Raw genomic sequence first — 27,250 nt, 5'->3', positions numbered from 1 at the left:
TCCATAAATTAAAAATGCTCACACCCACACTGACCCACACACACACACACACACACACACAAGGGAAAAAGAGTCAAATTTGAGTAACAGTTACTTCTAAAACTGTACACCAGATACATATTTTTAAATAAAAAAATCAATGGCCGGGCATGGTGGTGCACGCCTGTGATCCCAGCACTCAGGAGGCTGAGGCAGGAGGATCGCTGTGAGTTCGAGACCAGCCTGAGCAACATAGTGAGTTCCAGGTCAGTCTCAACTACTTAGTGAGACCCTGTCTCAAAAAACCAAAAAAGGAAAAAAAATCACTGGGGGTTATGAGAAATAATGGTATCTTTTTGGCCCAATAACCTTATCTCTAGCAATATAATCAAAGGAAATAGAAATGTGAACAAAGATGTTCATCTTTTACCCACAGTAACAAAATGCAGGAAACAATGTAAAAGCCAAATATAGAAATAGAAATCAATACCCACTGGGCAACCATTAAAACTTGTATAATGACAATGATATGAGAAAATATAGTATAACATTAATTGAACCAAAAAACAAAACAAAAATCCAAGAAACAAAATACTATGCAAAGCTGCCTTTTAGCTAGGTTAAAAATTTTTATGAAGAATGGCTCATTTTTCCAGGCCTGCTGGCTCATCCCCTATAATCCTAGAACTTGGGAGACTGAGGCAGGATTACAAGTTCAAGACCAACCTGAACTACATAGCAAGACCCTGACTCAAAAAAAAAAAGTGGTAATATGACAAGATGTCAAATGTAATAAAGATTATTTTTAATCCTTTAAACATAAATCATTGTGCTTGCTTTAGCAGCACACATACTAAAACATGAATCATTTTGTGATTTTCTAATAATTCCTCCCATAAAAGTCCACAGAATTAACATATGACAAAACTAAAAAAGGTAACACCAATTGCTACAACAAAAAAGTCAGCCAGAAGTTTAAATTCATCTTTAAAAATTAGACTATCACTTACTGCTTACCAGGATTATGATGAGTTGCAGATTCTCCATTCTGAAATACATCTCCTGCCACATTCATTCTACCAGGATTAAAAGGTCCTACACCAGTCTTGGTCTGTGAAGTTAAAGATGGGGTGTATGTTTGTATATTAACACCAAAATTACTTGACTGCAGTCCATTAGAGACATCTCCCAAGTTGGTATTCTGCAGTGATGTTACATGTGTAATCATTAAGTTCATATCTCTCCCGTCAGTATTTTCTACTTGGCCATCATTCACAGAGCTTACACCTGTTTCTAAGGTTGTAACATTAGCAATCTGAATTTCAGAGTCTGGTTCTGTGGTGATACCACTATTACCCATTCCTGCATTTACCTTACTTCTTGAAAAACTGGAAGTGGAGAAATCCACATCATTTGTTCTGTTTTTAGTTTCAGGAGGTCTCCTTTCAACAAAATTGGAGTTTTTCTCTTGACCTTGATTTGTTTCCATGTCCTCTTCATCATCAATGACAATTGTCTCACTTACACTTCCCTTCTGAGAAGCCAGTTCTTTTGAGGACGGGAGAATTTTGGAATCATTTCCTTGCAGTTCTTCATTTTTTGATGTAAATGTTATGGTTCTTTGATCACTTACCACTGGTGCAGAAGGTGGGGGAGGTTGTACAGGTTCAATAAAAACAACATCATCATCGTCTTCCACTGGTGAGTTTTGAAATTTATTAGATCTAGATACTAAAGGGTTAGGTGGACCACTAAATGAATTTCCTACATTCGTGAGACTGGTTGCCATGGCTGTACTCCCTAATAAAACAGGAGTCTGATCAGTCAATTCTAATGTTCCCACTGAACTTGTGTCCATGCCAAAGAACCTGTTAGGAAAATGAGGGAAAAAAAGAGTTATTAAAATATCAGTATAGGATTTTTATGCCACTCTAAATAAAACCACTGTGGATAACTAAGAAGATAAATATCCAATTTTCAGAAATCATGTACCATACACTGTCACCATATTACCCTCTTCCCACGATATATTATCTATTCTATAACCCTTAACACTGAAAACATAAATATTCCCACAAGTTTGACCAGGAAAATAAAAAGCTAACAATAAAACCCCTTCAATTTACATATTCCATTTATCCACTAAATTAAATATGGTCTAAAACTTCCCTTTATTCATCTTGATTTTTAAATCCTTTTTCTTGTATTCCCTAGCTCACATGATTAAGTTTTTCTGAAATTTTTAAATCTTTCTTCCCCCTATCCAGAAAATTCAAGTCCTTCACACCAGGCACTATGCTATGTGTTTTACATTTGTGCTTGTAGCAAGCTGCATAATGTAACTGAAGATAATGGGTCCTAATCACTAGAATCTACATTCTCTTATACAGGAAAAGGATCTATGTAGATATGAGTGTGGATAAGGATTTTAGAATGAGAGGTTAGTAAGTATAGTTACAAGAGTGAGCTAGAAGAAGATTACAAGCCAAAGAGAACACAATGTGATCATGGAGGGAGATTGGCAACACTGGCAATCACCAGAATACAGAAAGGACAAGAAAGACTCTTCCCACAAGTCTCCAGAGGATGTGTATCCCTCTTGATACTTTGAGTTGATCCCAGTGAAACTACTTTCAGACTTCTGGCCTCCAAAAATGTGAGAGAATATATTTCTTTTGTTTCAAGTACCAAATTTCTGGTAGTTTGCTGTAAAAACCACAAAAGTTCATACAACCCACTTCTTAGTTAAATCCTGTCAGAGAGCCCTGTATTCAGGTTTTAGTCTCTGTCTAGTGTGTAACACAGGCCTGAGAAAAAGACATTAAGAGACAGAACTAGGAGACAGAAAGTGGGGTGTCAGGACAACTAAATGTCAGTGTAACCAAAAAAGGCACTGGACAGTCTCAGGTACTGACTTTTATTGGCAATCAATTGGGGTAAAGGCAATGTGTGGTTTCTATGGAATTTAATGTAAACAAGGCTCAGAATGGACAAGACATTCTTGAATAAGGAACAGAATAGACAAAATATATGACTGTAATTGGAACACTGTCTTTTCAGGCTAAAGGTTTTAGTTGTGGGAACGGAATTCAGGCACGAGTTACTCTGACCTTAGCATCTAGGCTTCAGCCGGACTCACTTCTCTAAACAACCCAATTGTGGGGTTAACTCTTCACAGCCTGTTTTGGGCATAAGCAATACTACAGTCCTCTGTTTCTCCCCTTCTCTGTTTAAAAATGGCAGCTGTATCAGATTTGGTGATCTTTGTATGACGTAGCCGTAGCAGGTAAGGGGAGTTGTTTAGATGTAGACTATGTATGGCTTTTAGCAGGGATGTCACATGGTGCTGCTTGCAGCAAATCTATCTTGGTCTATGGCTGTATATTTGGGGATGATGGCCACAGCATCTTTTTATTTTTGTTGAAAAATAAGCATATCTTGGCTATGTTTTAATTGTATTGAGCCATTTACTTTTTAGTTAGTACATACTTTGACAACACTAGTGTCTAGGATATGTCTGTAGAACCATCTTTGTACATATTTATTTTCTATACATGGATCTAAAAACATTTTAAGTGAAAGTTACAAGATCTAATTGAACTTGTGGAGGTAGCTGTAAACCCCTCCCCACTTTTATTTAAATGTAACTGTGTTTTTAGGGAAAGGTGAGCACACTTAACAATATACTTTTGTGATTTATTTAATGGATTTATAAGGACTTAGAAGTGTTTAACCTACTTAGCTGTTTATAATAATTTTTATAAAGAATATTTTTTATTTTAGTTGGGGGAGAAAGGATGTAGTTTTAATGTAAGAGTTTTAAGTTGAAAAGGGCTGATGTAAGAAAGACTAGTTAGAGGCTCTATTTAGGGAGCTAATTTAATAGGCTTTAAATAAAATGTTGTAATTTAGTAATTATAAATTTTTCATAAAATTAATTTGGTGGATTTTGGTAGAAAATGTAGTATATTTGTTAAACTGTTTTAAAAGGACTAAAATAGTGAATGTAAATTGTTGGCTTTTAGGTTTATTAATGAAGATTATTTTATTTGATATTTCTTGTAATTTTAATTTTAGCTGTAAAAAGATTGAAAATTTAATAATTTTTTAAAAAATCTTTTTATAATATGTTACCTGAAGAAAATATATTAACTTATAAATGTATCTATTATAAATAGTTGGAGGGTAAAAGAAAGTCAAATATTTAATCAAAAGGTTATAATTATAAACAATATATTAGAAAACATATAATCAGAAAGCATGAAAATATTTAGCATATTAGAAAATTAATAATAATTACCACAATTATATGTATGAAACTTTATATCCTTTACTTTGGTTATCAAAAGCATTTTTTAAATAAAAATTGTTTTTTTATAGAAATTTAATCTTTTAAAAATGACAAGTGTAAACATACCACAACAACAAATTTAGAACTTAACCCTTTGATGACAATGTAAACATATTACAGTAACCCATTTAAGTAACGTTTACTGATATAAGTTTATGTCTGTAAATGTAAACCTTTTATAACAAACGTGAAACCAACAAGAAAACATATATTTTTTTTGATAAATCACTTTTGTACATTTTATGTATTTAGGCCTTCTGGTCTTGTGTATCTCTATCTTTTTAACAAGACAAAATTTTTATATCAAAAGAATATCTTTTATTTGTAGCCTTTTTATTTTTATTTTTGTTTTACTTATAAACCTTTTAAAACAAACTTGTCCTTAGCTATTAAAATTTTAAAGTGTTTTTGTTTTTAGATTGTTATATTTTAAAATTTGACTGGCTGTCAAAAGAACAGTAGTAACCTTGAGTTTTTAATCAAAGTATAGAAAAAAGCAAGTTAACCCTATAATTATAATTTAAGAATTTGTAATGTATAAAGAAATATTTTAAGTACACTAATTAAACATCAACTCAAATTGAAACAAAGACATTTATTAATTAGCTAAAATTTGTAACTTGATTTTTTTTTTTAATTTCTATGTCTGGTAGAACACAGTTCTATTTTTTGGGGGGGTGCTTTATTTTTGACTTCAGACCTTTGTAGGCAGCATCAGGATGGTAACACGGCACTGGCCTTGGGGCTTTAAAAGCCAGGAGTGTTTTTTTTTTCTTTACTATTTTGGTTTTTCTTTTTTCTTTTACTTTTTTAGCTGTTTTTAATTTATTATTTATTTTTTATTTTTAGTTCTTTCTAATCTGAGTGGAAGCCCTTCTCAACCCTCAATGCCTTGCCAGCACCCTCTGGTGCAATAAGGCCAACCAGTTTATGTTTTTGACCTGTGATTTTAGCAACTCAAATGGAGGTGGAGGTAGCTCAACCTCTTTAAGAGGGGAAGCACTGAGGTTTGTCTGTAACAATGTTATATTTTTTTGAAAGGCAATTATGCAGTGTGAAAGACAGCAGATATGATAAGCAGTTGTTTTAAGACCAAAACTAAATAGTTTTTACCAGTGGCTGATTGCTGTGGAGCAGAAGCTTGAGTGACTTGAAGGCTCAGTTGTTTGGGCCACAAAACTGAGAACACAAGGCTCTACATTGTCATGATCTCAGTTAAAGTCTCAAGGGAGATAATTTTTTGTTGTTGTTGAGCTGTCTGAACATTATTCTGATACTTTTTTAAAGTTTTATATCTAAAGTTTTTGTGTGTAAAAAAATGACATTATATTTAGCTATCTTTTGCAGCATTTAACACTGCAGGCCAGCTTCAGCTGAAAGTGATTACCTTGTGTTTTAGTCTCAGCTATTTCTATTATCTTTTTGCATCTCAAGCACCTACCTCTTTTGTGTGTGTTTGTCTTTGACCTTGATGTGAGGAGCACTGTTGTCAATTTTTAAAAAAAAAATTTTTTTTTAAATTTTGAGTAGCCTCACTGAGCCAGTTCGAGCCCCACATTGGGCACCAATTGTTGGAGATCTCTGTAGTCAGGTTTTAGTCTCCACTTGTCCAGTGTGTGATGCGGGCCTGAGAAAAAGACACACTAAGAGACAGAACTAAGAGAAAGTGGAGTGCCAGGACAACCAATGCCAGTGCAACCAAAATAGGTACTGGACAGTCTTAAGCACTGACTTTTATTGGCAATCAACTGGAGTAAAGGCAATGTGTGTTTTTTATGGAAATTAACGAAGAAAAGGCTTATAAAGGACAAGACAAAGCATTCTCGAATTAGGAATACAAGAGACAAAACATATGATTATAATTAGAAACTGTCTTTTTAGTCTGAAGGTTTTAGTTGTGAGGACAGAATTTGGGTATGAGTTACTCTGACCTTGGCACGTAGGCTTCAGCCAGACTCACTTCTCAAAACAAGCCAATTGTGGGGTTAACTCTTCACAGCCTGCTTTGGGCATAAACAATATTACAGTCCTCTGCAAAAAATATTAGGTGTAACTTTTGTCCCTTTTTAAATTAAGAAATTGTAGTTTAGAGATACCTAAGTCGCACAGATCACAGGATGAATATCCAAGTCTCTAAAGCTACGAGATAATTCTTCACTACTCTGCTATATTCAAATAACAGTTTCTGAGCTGATTCTTTTTTGTTGTTGTTTTTTTTGTACCAGGGATAAACTCAGGAACTTGCCTGCTAGTCAGGCAGTGGGCTGATTCATTTATTACATTCAAAAGAGAGGGCTTAGTTTGTACAAGACTGTTTGAAGCACCTGGGAAAAACTGGTAAACAAGACAAGTGAACATCTCTGCCCAGAGTAAGCATGAATTCTAAACTGTTTACCATTTTACTGTAACAGGTAACACTGCTAAGATCTTCACAAAAGGGCTGATACAATCTTATGCTTTAAACAGATCACCCTGGCTATAAGGGAGATGAATTATACTAAATCATAAGTAGTAACAAAAATGTCAACTAGGTAGCCACACAATGGTCCAAGTGAGAGAGGACAGTAGCTGAAACAAGAGTAGTGACAGTATTCTGGGAAACTGAGGCAGAAAGATCACAAGTTCTAGACCAGCCTGAGAAACTCAGCAAGATCCTGTTATGAAACAAAAATAAAATTTATTTAAAAATTGGAGCTATAGCTCACAATGTGAAGACTGTGGGCTCATTCCCCAGTACTGCAAAATAAATAAATAGCTCCTCAACAAGAAAAACTTCTTCATAATGAAACAATAGGGAAAACTTTCAGATACAACCTTTAGTTGAAGAAAAAAAATTTTTAACATTACCACTCTAAATTTTAAAAATTGAAATATACTTAATACTTCAATTAAAAATTTTCACAACTAATTTAATTAATTTTTTAAATGCAAGGATATAGTTACATGTTATACATGGTTATAGTTATATGTTTAATTCCTTATGATTGGCCAAATATTTGTGCCAATTAAATATTATAGCAAACTCATATAGTAAACTCATGACCTCTATTTTACAGGTTTAAATGCATTTAAGTATAGAATAAGAATATAAGCCAGCAACTAAGTATTGAAAAATAAGGCAATAATGCAGCTCTTACTTTTTTTAGAAATGCAGCCACTTAATAAAACAATAAGTAAATCAATATCCAAACTACACAAGCTTCAAAAGGAAGAGATATGAAGCTCACAAAAGCCAAGCTAAAAGGAGATTTAAAAAATTAATTAATTAAACTTGTAGTTAACATTCACTTGTCATAAGTTTGGACTTAGCAACTATTTTCAGAGAAATGAGTTAAAGCTCAGCCTAAATCTACTGATGTTATAAAATGTACAGGCTTTTAATTGCTCTACTTCCTTTCTATGTTTTAGCATACCTGAAACAGGAAAATAAAAATTTCTGGAAAGAAAAGCTAACTGACTTCACAGTACCCTCTGGTGGCTGCTAAGTGTCAATTCAGTTTCCTCATAGAGAACACAGTGACAAAGAATAGGAGGTCTTAACTACACAGTAACCTACTTCACAAAACACAATAATTTTAGTAAAAGTGTTCACTTCTAAGAATCACTATTTAACAAGCTTCACCCACAAAACAGTCTAAATAAAGAAGGACAATCAATTGTTAACCTGAGGCAGGAAGACTCCAAGTTCAAGCAGAGTCTGGGCAATTTCTGTCTCAAACTTTTTAAAAAAGAGCCGGGATTTAGCTTAGTGGTTCTGCTGCCTGCCTCCCAAGCATGAGTTCAATCCCCAGTACCCTCCCCCCACCAGAAGAAAAAGAAAGAAAGAAAGAAAGAAAGAAAGAAAGAAAGAAAGAAAGAAAGAAAGAAAGAAAGAAAGAAAGAAAGAAAGAAAGAAAGAAAGAAAGAAAGAAAGAAAGAAAAGGCAGGAATGTAGATCAGTACAAATCCCTGGATTCAATCCCCAGCACTGATACCACCCCTCCCCCCAAAATAAGAGAAAAGAAAAACAACCCAATTAAGAATTGAAACTGAAAATTGCCAATTGTTTTGTAGTACTTGATTGTACTATGTGTCTTGTCTTTGGGGCTTTTAGTTAGCTAATGAATGACTACATTTTGTGTTTTAGCTGGGATTTTACATAGCTTACATTATAAAATCTTTTGTTCTTTGCTGTTTCTATTAACCCATAGCATTATTTTAATAAATGTTATATAATACCAATTAAGAGCTGAACATTTCTCCATTATTCAAGCAAAATCTACTCCATTCCCTCTGTGTGTGTTTTCCTGAGGACTCAAACCAAGGATCTTCTGCACATAAACAAGAGTAATTAATATCCAAAGGACTATTATCTAGAATATATAAAGAACTCAAAACATTCAGTCCCCCCAAATATAAAGACCCAATTCAAAAATGGGCATCCGAAATGAACAGACATTTCTCAGACAAAGAAGTAAAAGGAGCAAGTAAATATATGAAAAAATGTTCCATATCACTGGTCATTCGAGAGATGCAGATGAAAAAAACAATGAGATTCCACTTCACCCCACAAAGAATGGCTGCTATCAAGAAATCACACAATAACAAATGTTGGCAGGGTTATGGGGAGAAAGGAACCCTTCTCCATTGTTGGTGGGAGTGCAGACTGGTGCAACCACTATGGAAATCAATATGGAGATACCTCAAAGAGCTGGGACTAGAGGTTCCATTTGATCCAGGCATCCCTCTGCTGGGTATCTTTCTAAAAGAATTAGAAGAATCATATCACAGTAATATGGGCGCACCTATGTTTATAGTGCCACAGTTTTAATAGCAAAAACTTGGAAACAGCCCATTTGCCCATCAGTTGGAAACTGGATAAAGATGATGTGATATTTTCTATAAAATGGAATATTACTCAGCCATAAAGAATGAGAAAATAGATTTATTCATAGGAAAATGTATACATATTGAAGATATACTCCTAAGTGAAATAAATAAGTCACACATGTGTAAATACCGAATAGTTTCTCTGGTCTGAATAAACTGCAGTAATACATAAGATCCTAATAAGATTACTGACATTGTGAAATGGGAAGAAAGGGGCTAAAGGTGTAGGGAAGGTGAGATGGATAGGGGAAGGGTAATAAGGGAAAAGAAAAAAATGTGAGATCAAGAAAAGATGGAAATAAAGTGCTTGTAGATGGGGAGGAGAGGAGGGGGTGAAGGGAGGGCAGTAACAAGGTGAAAAAGTGAGAACCAAGACCTGTCATGTAGAGGTACAAGATCCCAACAATGAATGTAACTGTACTGTATCCCTAAAATGTACCAATAAACTCAATTAAAGCTGGGGAAAAAAAGTAATTAATATCACTAATTTTCATGCTAAACCATTAGGCACTTTTCTACCACAAGCTAATTCAAATTACCTATTTAACAATGAGTAAACAATTTCACTACTCTGAGCTTTAATCTTCCCCAACAAGTATAAAACTTGTCACAGGGCTCTTTGTAAAATTTAAAGGGATAATTCAGTGTGAAAGCCACTTATCACACTTCTAAACAATCACCAGCCCATTTTTGCCTCTACTTCAAGGTTTCAGCAAGTTTCCCATTTTTAAGCATCTTTATGATTTTCATCATAAATTACAAATGTCTACTTTGATTCAGTAAGAATCAACACAAGAAATGAAACAATGAAAAGATGGTGAAACATAAATGTTGTCATTTGTAACAAGAAAACAGCAGTTCTTATAAAAAAAAAAAGCTAATAAAGGATCAAAAAACTAAAATGGCAAAACAAAGTATTTCAAAGTGTTTCAACAGATACCCGGGAAGAAGGAAGGAAGAGCAGTAACAGCAACCTCTCTAGCTCTCTAAGATTTGAAATACAAATAGTAAAAAATAACCTGAGGAAGAAAAAAAGGAGAGACATGGATCCCTGGGACCAAGGAAGGCTCTGAATGAAAAATTGGAGCCTACAGAGAAATTGAGACCATAGCACAGAAAAATAAAAAATAAAAAGAGAATCTGCACTTTCTTCTTTCTCCTGCATCGTGGCCTTTGAAAGGAAGATCAAAACTAGAAACACTTCAGAGGCCTCAAGGGAAAAATGCACTAGTGGAACTGAGCAGTGAAAGCTGTGTACTTCAACAGCTAATGGCTGACTCCAATCCAAGCAACTGCTGTTTCACCAAGAGAGCACTCATGGCCAGATGCCATTTTATAGAGGGACAAATAAGCTCAGGACTCTTGAGCTGCTGTGAGCTGACTTCATCCCAGTGTTTAACTGTCATAGCAACTGGGTGAGGGACAACCACAGGAAACATCCAGAGTCAGGTAGCCATGGTCAGACTGGCAAGAGATTTCAAGAGTGTTATAAGCTGAAGGACTCAGACCCCAACCCAACCCCATGTCAGGTTTATACTGAAACTTATGGGACCCAATGACAACAGTCCTACAAGGGAAACTGATAGTGATGAATTCCCACATTGCAATATCAGAGCGAGCTCAAATATTCTAATGTTGAACCTCAAGCTTCCAGAAAAAGAAGAACAAGTTAAACCCAGACCTCATATAAGGAAGGAAATTACAAAGATCAGAATAGAAATTAATGCAATGAGACTAAGAAAAAAAAATACAATCAATCAAGAATCAAAGAGTTGGTTCTTCGGAAGATTAAATAAAATAGGCAACCCCTCAGCTAACCTTATCAAAAGAAGGAAAGAAAAGACCCAAATACATGCAATTAGTATTTGACAGGGTGAAATCACAATAAATCCTGAAAAAAACCCAAATGATCATCAGTATTACTTTGTGAACCTGTACTCTAATAAGACAGAAAATTCAGAAGAAATAAACAGATTTCTAGATGCATACAACCTACCAAAGCTCAACCAAGAAGATATAAAAATTCTCAAAGCTGAACCAAAAAGATATTAAAATTCTAAGTAATTATCAGGCAGTGAAATGGAAAAAGCAATAACAAAACCACCAAAAACAAAAACAAAACAACAAAAAAAAAACCAGGTTCTGATGGATTCACTGCTAAATTCTATAAGAACTTTAGGGAAGAGCTAATGCCACTACTCCTCAAACTCTGTAAAGAAATTGCAAAGGAAGCCCAGGTTCTGATGAATTCTTTAAGAAGTGTAGGGAAGAGCTAAGGCAATCACTCCTCAAACTCTTTAATGAAATGAAAAGGAAAAAATACTCTCAAAGTCATTCCATGAAGCAAGCATTAACCTGATACCAAAATCAGAGGATTCAACCAAGAAAGACAACTATGGGTCAATCTCACTAAGTACATTGATGCCAAAATCCTCAACAAGATACTGACAAACAGAATGTAGCAAATCATCAAAAAGATTATACACCATGACAAAATAAGATTCATCCCAAGGATGCAGAGATAGTTCAACATAAGCAAATCAATAAATGTAATATACACATTAACAAAACTGAGGACAAAAACCACATGATCATCTCAACAGATACAAAAAAGGCATTTGACAAAGTCCAACACCCATTCATGATAGAAACTCTTAAAAAAAACTGGAATAGTTCTTTATCTCAATCTGATAAAAGCGATCTATGACAAACCAACAGCCAACATGGTAACCAAGAAATTGTTAAAAACTGAAAACTTTCACTCTAAAATCAGGAACAAGCCAAGGATGCCCAATCACCACTCCTGAACAATACAGTTCTGGAAACATTAACCAGAACAATTAGAGGAGAAAAAGAAATAAAAGGAAATGTATAGGAAAGGAAAAAGTTAAATTACCACTATTTGCAGATGGCATGATACCTACATAAAAACTCCCAAAACTCCACCAAATGAAAGTGTCTAGAATAACCAAATTTGACAGTGTAGCAAAATAAAAAGTTAACACTTAAAAACTCCTGGGGCCATCCCCTGGCTCCCAAACACAAGATCACAAGGTCCAGAGTTCCATCCCCAGTACCCCCCCAAAAAAATTCCTGTACACAAGTAACAAACACACTGAGAAAAAAATTAGGGAAACAACCTCTTTCACAAAAGCATGAAGAAAAATGAAATGCTTAGGAATCAATTTAAGAAGGAAGTGAAGGAACTTTACATTGAAAACTACAGTACTTTGAAAAGAGGGAGATCAAAGAACTATCAGAAAATGGAATGATATCCCCTGTTCTTGGATATAGTAAAAATGGCCATACTTCCAAAACTTTTACACAGGTTTAATGCAATCCCAATCAAAATACCATTAACATACTTCACAGAACTAGACAAAAGAATCATAAAATTCTTATGGATCCCAATGAGACCCAGAATAGCAAAAGCAATTCTGGGCAACAAGGGAAATGCAGGAACATCACAATCCCCAATCTCAAGTTATAATACAAGGCTAACGTGATAAAAGCAGAATGGTACTGTCAAAAAAAAAAAAAAAAGACCAAAGGATCAATGAGTATCAATAGAACAGAAGATACAGAAACAACTCTAAGCACACTCAGCTACCTTATCTTTGACAAAGATGCTAAACATCTTCACTAGAAAAAAGATACCCTCTTTAATAAATGATGCTGGGAAAACTTGCTTTCCACATGCTGGAAGATTAAAACTAGACCCATATCTTTCACCATGTATTACTCTAAAATCAAAATAGATCAAAGGTCTAAATACAGTATAAAAACAGAAACAATCTCCTGGCAGACAGACTAGGTAAGACTCTTGAAGAAATAGATGTAGGCAAAGACTTTATGAACAAAACCCCAACTGCGCAGGAAATACTACCAAGAAACAACAATTGGGGTCACATCACATTAAAAAGCTTTTGCACAGCAAACCACCCAGAGAATGGGAAAAAAAATTCATCAGCTATTCCTCAAAGTACTCATATGTAGAATATATGAAGAACTAAAAAAAAAATCAGACCCCTCAAATTTTAAGACCAACTCCAAAACTGGGTATCTGAAATAAATACACATTTCTCAGATGAAGAAATGCACACAGCAAATAAATATATGAAAAAATGTTCAACATCACTGGTCATTAATGAAGTGCAAAAGAAAAATACTGAGATTCCATCTCACTCCAGAAAGTATAGCTATTATCAAGACATCAACCAATAACAAATGCTGGCAAGGCTATACAGAAAAAGAAACTGCTCCACTGTTGGTGAGAGTGTAACCAGGTACAACCACTATGGAAATCAGTATGGAGATTCCTAAAAAAACTAAAACTAGAGGTTATATTTGACCCAGCAATTTCCCTTTTAGGCATCTTTTCAAAAGAGTTAAAAGTGGATAAAGAAAACGTGGTATAGGGCTGGGGACTTAGCTCAGTGGCACAGTACCAGCCTGGCAAGCATAAGGTCCTGAGCTCAATCCCTCATACCAAAAAAAAAAAAAGAAAAAAAAAGAAAGAAAATGTGGTATTTATATATAATGTAGTGCTACTTTGCCATAAAGGATAAACTTGAATCATTTATCGGTAAACAGATGTACCATAACTTTAAGTGAAATAAGACACACAAGTTTAAATTTCACATTTTTTCTTTTGTATGAGAAACCCTAAGGGTAAATAATAAAGAGCAAAATGGAGGATAGATACTGGGAAGCAGGAAGAACATTTTCAAATGAAAAGGAGAATGAAGGACCAGCTAGAGAGAACAAGGAAGAGAAAAGGGAAAAGAAGAAAATGGAAGAGAAAAATAGAAACACAGCTTTTGTAAATGGTGAGGAGAAAAATGGTTGAAGGCAGGGCAGTGGAATAGGGGGAAAAGAAAAGAATTAAGATACATGTCATTATGTATAGGTACACATTCCCTATGATGAATTAGCACTATGTGTGGCAAATATGTACTAAAACTTTTTTTAAATAATTTGTTTAAAAAGCACTGCTGTGAAATAGGATGAATGTTTATATTTTTAATAGTGTTGTAGGAAAAGCTATATTGCCATTAGTGTTCCTCAAAATACCACCCCTCACTGTGAAAACACTTTTCCCACTTGTTCCTACCATTTTCTTATGCATTTCTGGAAGTCTTCTCTCATGAGTGTCTAACTACAGCGGATTGACTGTCTCGAAGTCCTGAATGGATTTACAACACTTATCTTTCATGGTCATTTTGACTTCAACAAAGAACCAAATGTCTTACAGTAAATAAGATGGAGGAGTACACACACAGTATTTTAATTTGCAGAAATTGCCATAAACAGTTGATCAACAAGAAGTGATAAAAAAAATGCAGTGAATGCTTAAATTAAGATAATGTATTACACTGAAAGACACATTGCCATTACTCCCCCTTAAAGTAGTACTCTTCTCACTTCAAACAAATCCCCACCAGTCTTGCGAACGTGTCTTTTACTACAAATTTTTAAAAATTTAAACATTAACTGTATTTTTTAATCACCCTTTTAAGCCAATCTGAAAGTTTTGTAGATATCATAAAGAACTGCAAAGAAAGTTACCTAGACATGGTGATGCATCTGTAATCCCAGCACTTGAGAGAGTGAGATAGGAGGGTGGCAAGTCCCAGTGTCTTAGTGAGGTCCTGTCTCAAATACCCTGGGTTCAACCCCTAGGTACTAACATACATACATACACAACACACACACACACACACACACACACACACACACATACACACACACACCCCAAACCCAAGTTCTCTAAGTATTAGTCAAAATGTGTTTGGCTAACATTATAGCTTTACTTATCAATTTAAAATTTTATAGCTGGGTATGGTAGTACATACCTGTAATCCCAGCACTTGGGAGGCTTAGGCAGGAGGAATGCCATGAGTTCAAGGCTAGCTTGGGTTACATAGTGAGTTAAGTTCAGCCTGAATTACATATATAGCAAGATCTTTTCTCAAAAAGAAAATTTTTTTTATAATTCCTAATGAAATAGGTCTGAAATTTACAAATATACATAAAATAGCAAACCAAAATATACCAAATTTAATAAAAATATTGAAAGCATTATCATTAAAGAATGGCATAAGGATACTGAGAACATAGCTCAGTGGTACAGCATTTGCAGAGCATGCAAAAACCATTAGGTTCAATTCCCAGCACCACCACCACCACCAAAAAAAAGAAGACAGTTCTTTTTTGTCATTATTACTATAAAGCACTCAAGTACAAACCAATAAAAACACAGCAAAAGAATTTTTTTAATTTTAAGAGTAAAAGCTATATCACTACATGAAAACTATGATTCTCTGCCTCAAGGACAATTATTTCAGTAAGATAATTAGTAAAATGAATTCAAAATTAATATGTAGAAATTAGGCAACAGGACGACCTACTGAAGACAGTTACAAAATTTTGCTTCAACTAAAAGGTCAACGGAACTTGTAAGATTAAAAAAAAAAAAAAAAAAAGCAAACCTAGAAGGATAAGATGAATTATTCAACAGCACCAAAATTTTGGGAGAAGCAGATAAACACAGATTAGTTGCAAATAACTTAGTTACCCTGAAAAAGATAAACCCTGAACCCACATTATACTAACTCTATTACAAATTAAATTGAACTGTACTTAACATTCACTTTGTCATAAAATATGAAGTATCCTATTGTACATAACAATTTGTAAAAAGAATGGCACAGTAGCTCAAAACAGAATTCTCAAAAGATTCAGAAGCCACCACCATAGCACTATTTCCTCTACAAAAGAGACTGTGTACCTAAGATAGTTACTAAAAGGACTGAGTAAAATCTACTAAAAAAGTAAAGTACCTAGAATTCCTTCGCCATTTAAATAAACTTAGATATTTAATCACACAGAGAAGCAACAGATTGACTCTGGGGAATGGAATCTATACAGACATGGCTGTGCTTCTTGAGACCTGATTCCCAAACTTAAACCCCAGCCATGCAACTGTCCACTTAGGAAACTGGAAGATCTCTTCTGAGAAATAGGACAATGTAAGCTAGACTTGGAAAGACAAACACTATATGTTCTCTATACTATGTGGAATCTACAAAGGAAGACAAGGAAGTAGAAAGGAAACTATTATTAGACAAGAGGAAAGGAGTAAAGGGAGAGGGGGCATAAATGGCAAGGTATGGGGGCGTAGATAAAAGCACAATATATTATACACATTGAATACCCTCAATTCCCCTCAATGTGAAACTAAGGCAAAAGGAAGATGAAAATGATAAAAAGTATGTTACACGCTTGTATGAATGTGCCAAAATAAAACCCATTAAGTTATATAACCAAAAAACCATGAAAAATTAAAAATAAGAAAAACCAAAGACACTAACAGGGATTTCCCAACAACTCCCTCTCCCAACACACAAGATCATCCACTCAAGTATTCTGAACCCCAAGCATTCAGCATATCCAAGCATTCAGCATATTCAAACAGGTTTTTTTTTTTGGTGCCAGGGATCAAACTCAGGACCTTGCAAGGCAGGCAGCAGAAACTCTGAACTAAATCCCTGGCCCTGGACATCATTCTTAATTATAAAGAGACAACCAAAGTTTACCTGACAAGACATAAATGTATCTTAATGATAAAAACAAATGGGATGAAAACAAACTAAAAAGGCCAACTTGGTAGATAACTCTGTAGGAGAAAAATGTACAAAAATCATTCAAATTCAGAGATACGAAAAGATATTCCAGCCACAAAGTATAGAGCAGTGCTGTCTAATCCCAGCACTATGTAAGGTGGAGGCAGGAGGACCATAAGTCCAAGGCCAGTTTGGGCAATTTAATGAACTCCAGTCTCAAATTCTAAAACAAAGTTTTAATACCAAGCATGGCGGCACATGCCTGTAAAGCCCAGCACTCGGGAAAGTCCCTGTAAGTTCAAGGCCAGTCTAAGCTACAAAACTGAGTTCAAGGCCAGCCTGAACAACATAGCAAGACCCTGTGTCAAACAAATTAAATTAAGGGCTAAAGGTGTAGCTCAGTGGCAGAATGACTGCCTCATGTGTACAAGGCCCTGGGTTTAATACCCATTAACTCAAATAAATAAATAAATAAATTTAAAAAGAATAAAAGGCTGGAAATAATATTTAGAGAGAAAATATAATCCTCCATCAAAAAAAAGCCAGGAAAACACAGGACTCCTTGAAGAAATGGTTTTTTTGGAAATTAGAGGCAGGAAATATCAAGATAAGCCCAGAACACAACATATACTAGACAGCAAGAGAGCTATCAATATGGGCAGGATGTGAAAAAGACTCCTGAAGAGTCTGGTTGGAAGAATGAGATTAAAAATTTACCAGACAGAACTGAATGTTTAGTTCTCATCCAAACAAAAAGTAATGGGCCCAGGAATTTCGCTCAGTGGTTCTGGCACCTGCCTCGCAAGCTCAAGGACCAGAGTTCGATCCCTGGTACCAAAAAAAAGTAATAATAAAAAATATAAAAGAAACAAAAAGTATGCCCCATTCATAGAATAAAAGAATTTGGCAGAACATCAAAAAGAGAAAAGAAAATCAAAACCAAAAGTTGGTTTTTAAAAAGATAAAATGCATAAATCTTTGGCAATCTAAATTGACTATGAAAGAAAAACCTCAACTTACTAAAAGCAGAAATTAAAATGAGATATTGCTAGTAATTTTACAGAAACAAGTGATTTTACAGAGTACTAGGAACAACTGTAATGCTAACAAATTCGATGACCTAAATGGACAAATTTCTAAAAAGTCACAAACTACCAAAAATAACTCAAGAAGAAATACAAAAATCTTAATAAACCCATAACAAATAAGGAAGTTAAATCAGTAATCAAAATCGTCCCCAACATAAAATATGCCCAGGACCAAATACCTTCACTGGTGAATTCTTTCAGAAAAATTGAAAATTAACACTGTTTGGCCATAGTCATTCTACTCATTCTATTCTGAAGGTTATGTCCTTCAGAATGAGTAGCAATGTCCATATGGTCAATGTTTATTAATTACTAGTAACAGCAAATACTGCATAATTTTTAAAAACAAATAGGTGCTAAGAATGTGATGAAATCAAATCCTTTATACACTATGGAAATGCAAAATGGTACAGTTGCTATAGAAAACAGTACGGCAGGTCCTCAAAACCTTAAAAATTGAGAACCAGGGAGTTAGCGTAGCAGCACCATGTCTGCTTCGCAAGTGCCAAGGTCCTGAGTGTGATCCCCCGCACACCAGGAAGTGGGGACACACGGACGGACAGAGACAGACAGGTATACACACACACACACACACACACACACACACACACACACACTCAGAAAGCAAACTGCATACTCATATTCAAAGCAATATTATTAACAAATGTCATGGGATAAAAGTATCCTAAGGGTCAGTTTTTGTTTTTGTTTTTGTTTTTCAGATAGGGTCTCACTATGTAGCCCAGGCTGGCCTTGAACTTATTTTTGTTTTGTTTTGTACTAGGGATCAAACTCAGGACCTTGAACTACCTGTGATGATACTCTTGCCTCAGCCTCCCAAGTACTACGATTATAGGAATGCACCACCATATCAGCCTATCAATCTTAAAGAGGATGAAAATTAATTCTGATACATGCTGCAACATAGATGAAACTTGAAGATGTAAAAAATAAAAAGCAATTCACAAAGGGACAAATATTGTATGACTGTAGGACTCCCCTTATGTGAAGTCAAATTAGTAACAGGAGGCACAGTGACGCATATACTGTCTGGCTACAGTGGAAGGATCAGAAGTTCAAATCCAGCTCAGGCAACTAGTGAAGTAATGAGATTCTGTCTCATAATTTTAAAAAGGTTGGGAATGCAGCTCAGTAAAAGGTTCTGGCTACAACCTCCAGGATCATTTAAAAATAATTTTTAAAAAAAGATAAAACAGTGGTTACAAGGGGCTGGAGGGAAAGATACAAGAAACTCTTGTTCAGCCAGGCATGATGGTGCATACCTGTGAAACTGAGGCAGAAAGATCACCAGGAGTTTGAGGCCAGCTGAGGCTCCATAATGAGTTCAAAGTCAGCCTGAACTATATAGTAAGACCCTTTCTCAATAAACAAAATCAAGCCAGGCGTGGTGGCACACAGCTGTAATCCCAGCACTTGGGAGGCTGAGGCAGGAGGATCACTGTGAGTTCAAGACAAGCCTAGGCTACATAGTGATTTCCAGGTCAGTCTCAACTACATAGTGAGATCCTGTCCCAAAAAAATAAAAATAAATAAACAAAATTAAAAAACAAAATTAAAAAACAAAACAAAAAATTAAGGGATTATTTGTTTAACAAATACTTCTAGTTTTACAACATGAAAATTTTCGGAGGTCTGCTATATAAGTGTGGATGAATTTAACATTGGTGAGCTATACACTTAAAAGTTAGTATTAAAAATGACTAACTTCACCACCTGCCTTGCAAGCACAAGGACCTGAGTTCAATCCCCAGTACCCCCCCAAAAAAAGACTTTTTTGCCATAATTAAAAATAAGGAGAAGAACAATATTATCTCTTCATATCGAACAAGATGGGTATTTTAAAACATAACATGCTGATGAGGAGATCCAGAAACTAGAAGCCCTGTGCACACTGGTTCAATATAAAATAGCACAGCACTGTGAAAGAGTTTGATAGTTGTTCAAAAAGTGGCACATATATTACCATATGACCTATCACTTTCACTCCTATGTATGTACCCCAAGGAACTAAAAGCACTGACTAAAACAGATAAATGACCATAGCAAAATTTGCCACAACACCAAAAGGTGGAAGCAACTTAGGTGTCCATCAAAACATAAATGAAAAAAGAAAATACTAGTGTATATATACATAATAAAATACTCAGCCCTAGAAAATGAATGACCCTTAAAAACATGCTAAGTAAAATAAGTCAGACACAAAAGGGCATAGATTGTATAATTCTACTGGTGAGGTACTTATAGGTAAACTGCTTTTTGTTTTGGGGTTTTTTAGTTTTTTGGGGTTTTTTTTGGTACTGGAAATGGAGCTCCGGACCTTGCGTTTGCTAGGCAGGAAGCAGAACCTCTGAGCTAATAAATCCTTGGCCCCTAGGCAAATTGTTTTTTAAAAAAATGTAAGAACAGAGGTAACCAGGGTTAGGGAAAGGGAGACTGGGCTTAGTGAACTTTTCTTTGAGATGATGAAAATGTTTTGGAAAGTGACAAACACTTTAACACAATACTAACAATTACCTAATGTCACTGAATGTTTTTTTCTTTTCTTTCTCAGTTCTCTGGAGTTTCAGCCCAGGGCCTTCACACTGAGCTACATTTCCAACCTTTTTAATTTATTTGAACAGGATCTCACCTAAGTCACTAAATTGGCCAGGCTGAGCCGGATATTATGATACTTTTATCTCAGCCTCCAAGAGTGCAGTAAACTGCAGGCTGCATTACCACTTTTAACAAAAATGGTAAATTTTTATGTTAGCATACTATACTCAAATTATTTTTGGTGGGTTGGAGGAGGGGTTTCTCACACAGTACCTAGGTGTCCTCTGATCCTGTTTAATTATACTATCTACCTGGAACACTGAATATAGTCAGTCAGAAATACAAATAACCAAACCTACAACCTGAAATTGGCATGTGAAGTTGGGGGCAATCTTGGAAACTTGAGTCTTCAACCTGGGGGATCTGTTTTTAACCTTTTTTACTTTCTAAAATTGATACTAATGCATATATATTGGGGTTGATTCGGGTTTCACTGCATTTAGATTTTTTTTTTAGGGGAAAAGTAGCATTTTTTAATGTTATCAATACCTTCCCATTCATATGTGTATTTTCCATGCAGGTTTTCTTATATGGCTCATGATATTATTTCACAGTTTCCTTCATTAAAGTCTTGTATATTTCTTGCTATAGCTAACCCTTTTTCTTAGAATAATGAAATGAATTTTCCTCATCACATTAAAAATGTTTATACACCAAAAAAAAATAAGATTTAAAAGTATGCAAAGTGAAAAATATATTTGTAACAAAGAATTAATAACTATACTTTAAAAGACTCATTATTAGGTTGAGAAAAATTGGCTATTTGATAATGCACAAGTTGGAAAGAATGTGGAAAAACTAGAAATGTACTTGATACAGTGGTACAAAGGAGAGTAATTTGACAGGACCTATAAAATATATAATAGGCTTATACTGACTCAGCAATTCCTGTCGGTATTTATTCCACCTAGAGAAAACACATGTTAGGCACGGTAGCATATGCCTATAATACTAGCACTCTTGAAGGCTCAGGCAGGTGGATCACAACTGTGAGCCCAACTTGGGCAACTCAGCTACTTACTGACACTCTGTCTCAAAACTAAAAAGTGCTGGGGATGTAACTCAGTGTGAAGGCCTGCAAAGGGTAAGAGACAGGAGGGGCCAAATATATTTCCTGCACCATTAAGAGTAACAACAAAAAATTAGCAATAAACTAACTGTCCATCAATAAACTAAACTCTACTAAATCCATGCCACGAAAAAAATACACAATAGTGTTACTAACTCAAAAAGATACTTAAGATTACAATAACCAATTTGCAGAAAAGATAGGTATAGTACACATATTCTTAAAATGCACATATGAAATTATTGCATATTAATACACGCACAGAAAAAAGCTTAAATATACTCTAAACTGATAATTCTTTTTTTTTTTTTTTTTTTGTACTGGGGATTGAACTCGGGTCCTTGCACTTGCAAGGCAGGCCACCGAACCGCTGAGCTAAATCCCCAGCCCTAAACTGATATTCTTAACCTCCATAACAGTGGGAAAAAAGACCTGGGAACCAATAATAGACAACATCCATCTATTACAAACTACCCCGAAAACTTTTCACATATTTCTTTATACCTAAAACAATGCTACAATGGCTTTAGAAGTTGGTATAATTCTTTTTCAGCAGGATACTTGTGAATCTTTTTGGGGGGTAGGTGGGTACGGGGGATCAAACTCAGGACCGTGCACTTTCAAGGTAGGTGCAGCACCACTGAGCTAAATACCCAGCCCACAATTCCTCTAATTCATGTACTTAACTACTAAAAATCCACTGATGGGTTATGACATAGTCTGAACAAAATCTTCTGATCTAATAAATTCATTCAGTTATCTCTAGGGTATAGACTTTCTAGGGTAAGGAATAATCTATTCTCTCCAAAAGTACCAAAGGTCTGTTCAAGTAATTTTTAAACTTTTTTGGAAAACTTACCCACTCCCGTGACTTTAGTAATATCTTAAATACCTCTGGCTCCTTAAATTATCTCAATCAGGATTTTCAAAACTCCTAATTTCCTACAACCTCTATCTGTTTTTGCCATTTCAGGGAATTATGTGTCTAGCTACCCTTACCTAAAATCTGAAGATCATCCTGAATTTTCTTTCTTCTTCAATGACAGCACAACAAGTTCTCTCCTACTCCAAAAATAAATCTTAAAACTGTCCATTTGTCTCCAATACCTTTCTAGATCTAGACATCCATCACTTTTCTGCTGGATTACTAACATTACCTACTATATTCTCCAGAATATCTTAAAGATCTTGTAAAAAGCAAACCAGACTATATCGTTCACTTCCTACACAGCTTTCAACTGTGTACAGGAAAACGTACAATTCTTCCCGATCAATTCTTCCCTAACCTTTAAGAACCCTGCCTGATTTGATCTTTGCCTGCAACCCATGCTCACTTCAGCCCTACTTTTTCCCCATCTTGCTTACTAAGTTGTCAGCTAGATGATATCTCCTGTTGGTTTGTCGAAGAGTTCAAGCTACTTTTATTTGTGGTATTTGTACCATCTGCCTTCCTATCTGAAAAGCAACTTTTCACATTTCTCTTAACCTTTTTTTTTACAGGGGTAAGGAGTTACCCGGGATCAAACTTAGAATCTTGCCCTTGTGAAGAGTTGCAACACCACCAGGCTAAAACCCCAGCCCATCTCTTAACTCTCATCTTACACGTCACTCTCAAAGATACTTCTGTACCAAACACTTCACCTTGATTTAAATTAGGACTCCCCTATCATACTCTCACATCACCATATAAATTTCCTCAGCTGTACTTACCCAACTTGTAATCATGTTTACTTGTTTATTTGTAATCTGCATCCACTATTAGACTGCATGCTCCATGAGGGCAAAGAACAGGGTCTTTACTGCTTTTCACTATGTCCCCTGAGCATATTAACACTGTACCTGACCTATTTACCAAATGAATAATTTTTTCTCACAAGGAGAGAGAACAAATAAATTATCAGGGAGGGGTTTGTTGTTTGGGAGGTATGGGGTTTAGGTCCTTTTTAAACTCCTCTCCACCTCCCATTATATCTAGCTCTGACTTTCCTTTTCTATGTGTCATAGGATAACCGCTTTATCCAAGTCTCAGTTCACCCATTATAAAAATAGGATATTAAAATAACTTCCTTGGAAAATGAGATAAGCTAAAATAAAAATGTCTCTGTCCTAAGTCTTTGGTCATGATTTAATATTTTTCCATTCATCTATATTATCTACAGTTAATAACATGACCTTAATCCTTTAAAAAAGGTTATTACATCCTATCCTTCTCTTCCCCTTAGCCAAATAAATTCATGCTTCTTTCTCCAAATACAGCTTTAAAAACTACAACACTAGTAATCTCCAACTATATCGTTAATTTGGAAATGAATCATCAAAACAAAATTCTTACAATCACTTGGTATTCCACATCTATGGTACAATATAATGACTGGTACTTGTGGGGGCGGTACTGGGGTTTGAACTCAGGACCTTGTGCTTGCAAGGCAGGCGGCAAATGACTGTTTTTGACAAGTTTTTCCTAGTGTTTAAATATGATGGAGTAGAGGACTTTTTAAAATTACCCTTTATTGAAGAGTGCTTTGTTATGCTTTTTTACTAATATCTACATGTAATACATTAAAATATAAAAAAGAACAATGAAAATGTAAAACTTCATTAAAAAATACCTTCTTTATATGATGTCCAATGCTGCATGATTAAGACCTCATCCAACCTAAAATAGCAATACTTGCATCAATAAGCAAATGAGATCAGTTTCAAAAAGGCTAGGTTTTATGTAATAAAATCTATTCTACCAATACATATGATTTTTCCAATTCAGATTATTAAAAATGTATTGCTTGTTTCATTAAAATTAGATACTCATTGTAATTTTTACCAGTATTTTTCTTTGAGGTATATTCCTCAAGATATCTCACTAACTGCTTTTAAAACTCAAAGATAGGGGCTGGGGATTTAGCTCAGTGGTTCCTTCACCTGACTCACAAGTGCAAGGAGTTCAATCCTTGGTACGAAAAAAAAAAAAAACTCAAGCATATACAAACAAAATACAGAGTATACCAAAGGCAATGTTTTCTCCTTAACAAAATTTCAGAAAGTAAACTGACACACCACTTGCCTTGCAAGCTCAGGGAGCCGAGTTCGATCCCCAGTACCCAAAAAATAAAAAAATTAAAAAAAGAAAGTAAACTGACAAATGTTATCTATCATTTACAATTCTAGTTTGTTTTACTATTTACTAAATCCTTTTAAATGAGCTCAAAGTAAAGAAGTTACTCAGTAAGCCTTATTTCACTTACCCCTTTTGTCTTTTTTTGTTTGCTTGTTTTGGTGACAGGATCTCAGTATGTAGTTCAGGCCAGCCTTGAACTCACTATGCAGCCCAAGGTGGCCTCAACCCAACTGCTGGAATTACAGGCAGTGCTGCGATTAAAGCATGACACCAAACCCACACAATAGGCTCCCTTACCTTTTATTTAACCTTTAATGCCTTGAATTCTACTTTGCATCTGACTGTATAACAAAAATCTAACACGATAATAACTACCATTTATAAGACATGCTTGATACCACCCTCATCACAACTTCCTTGATACATATCTTATCAAAATTTTAATTATCCCATTATGCACATGAACATTCTACATAATCAGGTAAATTTCCTACAACAGCAAACACCTTTTAACAGTGGGAAATCCAGAGTTTGTATCTCAAGCCCCAGTATCTTTCACTACACATTATGCCAATCAAATAGAACTGAGACTTGTGAACTGCTCTAATACACTGGCCACCAGAATTCAATCAGCTGATGACTTATGCAACAAAGACTGAAGGGAATTACAAGAATTCTAGACTGTTTAGGGACTGGTGTGTGGTAGTGCACACCTATAATCCCAGCACTTGGAGGCTGAGGCAGGAGGATCCCCACAAATTCAAGGCCGGCCTGGGCACACAGTTCAAGGCCAGGCTGAATTATATGCAATTCTGTTGAAAGAAATAAAGAAATGAGAGAAAAGAAAAGGAAAGGAGAGAGAGAGATATATATTAACTATTAACAGTAACAGTATCTATGAAAAATATTAGTATGACAAACTGGGGGGGAATTGTAAGAATATATTCAATAGCCCGGGCATTTAGCTCAGTGGTTCCAACACCTGCCTCACATGTGCAAGGACCCAAATTCGATTCCAGGTACCAAAAAAGAAATAATAATAATAACAATAATAACAATAATAATATATTTAAAACTTTAAACGTACTCTCAAATTATCCTCCTGCCTCAGCCTCCTAAAGCTGGGAAGCAAGTACCACCATACCTAGTTCTGTGACTTTTACATTTTTTATTGCCTGAATATTTTAAGAATATATTCTGTGTTTATAACCAAAATACTTTTCAAGAATGGTCCTTTTGACATGCATACAATTATTCATTTACATATATTGCCTATTCATTATTTATGTATATTACATGATCCCTCCAAATCAAACCTAACTGAAAAAGAAAAAAAAAAATCACTTAAACTTCCTACTTGATTTCTTCTTTTTGAAGTTCAGGCTTAGTTTGTATTTGCTTTACATGCTACCATGAATCAAGTTTTTTTCAAAATGAATGATGTGATCAGATAGTGCTGCGATTAAAGCATGAAAAGTTAATCTGGTTGTGAACTATAGGAAAAAAATTGATAGAAATTACCTTATAAATGAATTCATTACTTTCTAAAATAATGGATAAAGTGACAGTAAAAAGCAAATGAGAGCTAAGGATAAGTACCTCAGGAAATAAAGAAACTTAAAAGGTCTCAGCATTTGGGAGAAAGGAAAAGTAAAGGGCTAGCCCAAAATATAAGACCACACTAACTTAAAGGCCCAGATGTCAAGAGTTTAAACATCAAAACACTAAATTTTAAACATTACAGAATTAAGACCAAAAATTAGCAGTAAGTTATCAGACAATTGCATCACTAGTGACTTTTAATAATGTATAATGTTGACAATGCAAATTAGAATAGATTTCTTTTGAAAAGTATAGGGAAAAGAAATTATTAGGGGGAGGAGAAATACATAGAAAAGATGCAGATATTCTGGAAGACAGACCACTTACCATACAAGTAGCCTAATAAAGAAGCAAGAAGAACAAAGCTGAAAAAAAGATATGAATCCTGGTAACTATCAAGGAGTACAAGTAAATTTACTATACTAGTGGTATAGTGCTCCAAATTCATGTTTGGAGCATACAGCAGGTAACCTGTAGTCAGTTGCTATTGACTAAGTAATACTACTGGCCATTCATCTACCTCCCCTACATATTTGGGGGGGGGGTTATGTTTTGTTTGCAGTGCTGGGAATGAAACCTAGGACCTCACACACGCTAGGGAAGCACAAAGTAACACCGCCAGAAGCCCTACATTATTTTGTTCTTTTGAGCTAGAGTCTCACAACGTAGCCCAGACAAGCCTCTAACTCATGATTCTCTTGCCTCAGCCTCCTAAATGCTGGAAAGCAAATACCACCACACCTGCTTCACAGACTATTCCTAAACCTCACCTTAGCAACCTCAGGAAAGCAGGCACTGCTATGCTGTCAAATAAGTACCCTAAAGCTCAGAAGTAAAGTGGCTTGCCTGAGAGCACAAATTTAGAATAAGAGCAAGATTGGGTTTGTTTTTTTTAAACAATTTGCTGGGGCTTTTTTTTTTTTTTTTTTTTCCCCT

The 27,250-nt window shown here is 35.1% G+C and overlaps 1 protein-coding gene across 4 annotated transcripts in view; it reads right to left on the bottom strand.

The window, feature by feature from the left end:
• The window catches only part of Zmym2 (zinc finger MYM-type containing 2), a 120,805-nt gene that overhangs the window by 82,703 nt on the left and 10,852 nt on the right, over window positions 1-27,250 (bottom strand). For 2 of the 4 annotated variants that reach the window (XM_010633808.3, XM_010633809.3), the window contains exon 3: window positions 997-1,847. In XM_010633808.3, the coding sequence (XP_010632110.2) occupies window positions 997-1,837 (841 nt within the window). In that variant the 5' untranslated portion in view covers window positions 1,838-1,847. Of the gene's footprint in view, window positions 1-996; window positions 1,848-27,250 lie in introns of those variants that run through there. The other 2 variants (XM_010633810.3, XM_010633813.3) reach the window with 2 other exon arrangements.

This window comes from Fukomys damarensis, unplaced genomic scaffold (assembly GCF_012274545.1).
Source record: "Fukomys damarensis isolate Sample0158 unplaced genomic scaffold, DMR_v1.0_HiC HiC_scaffold_38, whole genome shotgun sequence".
NCBI classification, from domain to species: domain Eukaryota; kingdom Metazoa; phylum Chordata; class Mammalia; order Rodentia; family Bathyergidae; genus Fukomys; species Fukomys damarensis.
Note: the sequence above shows the minus strand (reverse complement) of the source record. Positions and strands in the feature narration are given on the sequence as shown.